The sequence below is a fragment of the Austrofundulus limnaeus genome, unplaced genomic scaffold (assembly GCF_001266775.1).
Source record: "Austrofundulus limnaeus strain Quisiro unplaced genomic scaffold, Austrofundulus_limnaeus-1.0 Scaffold1155, whole genome shotgun sequence".
NCBI classification, from domain to species: Eukaryota; Metazoa; Chordata; class Actinopteri; order Cyprinodontiformes; family Rivulidae; genus Austrofundulus; species Austrofundulus limnaeus.
This window is the reverse complement of record NW_013953557.1, coordinates 75299-77591: the sequence shown is the minus strand read 5'-3', so window position 1 is coordinate 77591 and position 2293 is coordinate 75299. Positions and strand designations below refer to the sequence as shown.

At 35.1% G+C, this 2293-nt stretch overlaps 1 protein-coding gene across 2 annotated transcripts in view; it reads right to left on the bottom strand.

Moving 5' to 3' along the window:
- Positions 1–2293, bottom strand: part of ap1ar (adaptor related protein complex 1 associated regulatory protein) — a gene marked incomplete in the record, with an annotated part of 18260 nt that overhangs the window by 7173 nt on the left and 8794 nt on the right. For both annotated transcript variants that reach the window (XM_014030995.1, XM_014030994.1), the window contains 1 exon segment: positions 1712–1810. In XM_014030995.1, coding sequence (XP_013886449.1) covers positions 1712–1810 — 99 coding nt within the window.

The window sequence follows — 2293 nt, the reverse complement described above, 5'->3', positions numbered from 1 at the left end:
TTCATTTAAAAGAGTCGATCATCAGATATTGTCCAAGATTAACCTTCAGGGTGGATATAGCTCACTAGCAGCCTCTCACCGAGGACCTATCCACGTCATCATTTACCCAGAATGCTTTGTGTGCAAATAAAATGGCCCCGTCTGTGTAATATATTTTTAAACTTTTAGTTGAAAAATGATAAAAACCAAACACCCTACAGTATTATTTAAGTTTTTATTCTACAGTTAAAACATATGCTTATTAAATAAAGTCTAAGGTTACAACTAATCATGGATCCCTTTAAAGTCACAGGTCCATGATAGACATTATAATCATGTCATCTGATATGCAACTGTATGTTTTGGACACTCAAGTGAAGAAAGAAGTGGAGCATCAGCTGATCTCCACTTGGTGGTGAGTTGGTTTAGATGGCAAAGAAAGATGCCAGAAGACTCTAATGCGTAGTGAGGGCAACAGTGTCAATGTTTCTGTAACAGTGTTTGAACTGCTTTGAAAGTGGCCTTGTTTTGATTAGCCAATCCCTCATGTCTTAAATTTCAGATTGATTTTCCAAATACTCAGATCAATTTCCTCTCCCAAGTAAAGTTCTGATCAATGAAGACAACATCAAACACCTCTAAGGCCAGGACTCTTAACTTGATCATAATCAAAGATGCTTTTTTTCCTTTTCTACTAACATGTTGTTGATTTACCTGATGTCTCGTAAGATTCAGGTAATAAACCCCACCAAATACAATTCCCTTTTAATTATCTTAGTACAGTTTTAAATCCCTTATTTATTCAACATTTGCAAGTAATTAATTTAAAGCAGCCCTAAAGAAGGACTCTTGCACCACTGTGCTTCTCAACCAAGACACAAGTTTGGTTTTAGTTTGCAATAAAAAAAATTATCTTGTGCACTTTTCCAAGAAATAAAACTTCTGGCTCAGCTTCATTAGAAACATTTTAAAAATCAATGTGGTTTTTTGTGACATTTTAAATGTTTAGTGGTGATCCTTCATAAAAAAAATATGACAAATCAGAAAAAAAGACCCCTATGTTGCTGGTGTAGATTTTCAATCATCCAGGACATGGTAAATCCCAAAGAAAAGTTTCAAAAAACTTAACAGACTTTTATTCTGTTTTTTTCCTGTTTGAACTTTTATGGGATTATTCTTGCCTTTTTATTTTATTTAAAACTGCATGTTGTAGTGGAATATTTAGATGAGATTTAAAACTTTGATTCCTTGCAAATAATTTTGCCTTTCTAATGTCTTTCTAATGAGTTTCTAATGTCATACATTTCTATAACTTGTTTTCCAAAGTGCCATTTAAAGTTATTTTCTGATTTCTGAGATGTAATATAAAGAAAAAAAGCAATCACTAAACTTTTTAATGTAGAATTTGTCAATACGTATCTTTTATTGTGATTGAATTAACATTTTTACATCTCAACACACTAAAGATAAGAACTTTTCTTTTAACCACAAAGTATCTAACACTTGGTAGTTTGTAATAATTTAGGTAGAAGTGCTACATGTATGTCAGGTAACTTAGGTGTACTTCCCTGATTTAAAGCTTAATTGGAAAGAAATTTTTTACATCGCCAAGTCCCATAGCAACACAAAAGGCTGAGAACTTGCCCACCTACAGTAACAGCAGGTAAAAGAAGTTTAGTCCAGTTAATCCCACTGATTAACTGACAGAAGGGAGCGCTCACTACTGCCTCACCTCCTTCAGTTTTCGTTCACGAGCCAGCCTGGCGGCCTCACGCTGGGCGCCAATTCTAGCCTCTTCTTCTAGCCTCAACATCTGCTCTTGTGCCTCTAACTGAACAGAAACAAAAGCAAACAACAGAAATTTACAAAACAGAACAAAAAACATAATGAAGCAAATAAAAAAAGTAAGCCAAAACAAGTCTAAAATAAATAACGGAGGCTGGTCATACACTCCTGATCAAAACCTTAGTACCAGTTGAAGAATGGAAAGAATTCCCATTTTGCCCTTGAAGGACATTTTGTGATGAATTGAATTTTAGATCCAGTCTTATTTTCTACACTTTTTGTAATCAACTGCAGTTTCAGTCTCTCAGTGTGTCCAAATTCAGGGGCTGCATTCTTGCTCTATCAATGTGTCCCACGCTGTAACATCACCAAAGCTTGTTTAGGAGAACTTTAAGTCCTGCAAAAAGAAAATAATTGTATAGGTCTTCTGGACAGGTTCTTCTCTAATGAAACATTTCGTCTCTCCTCCAAGAGACTTCTTCAGTCTGAGAGTTTCAGGCAAAATTCAGGCTTTTGACTCCTGCCTCCA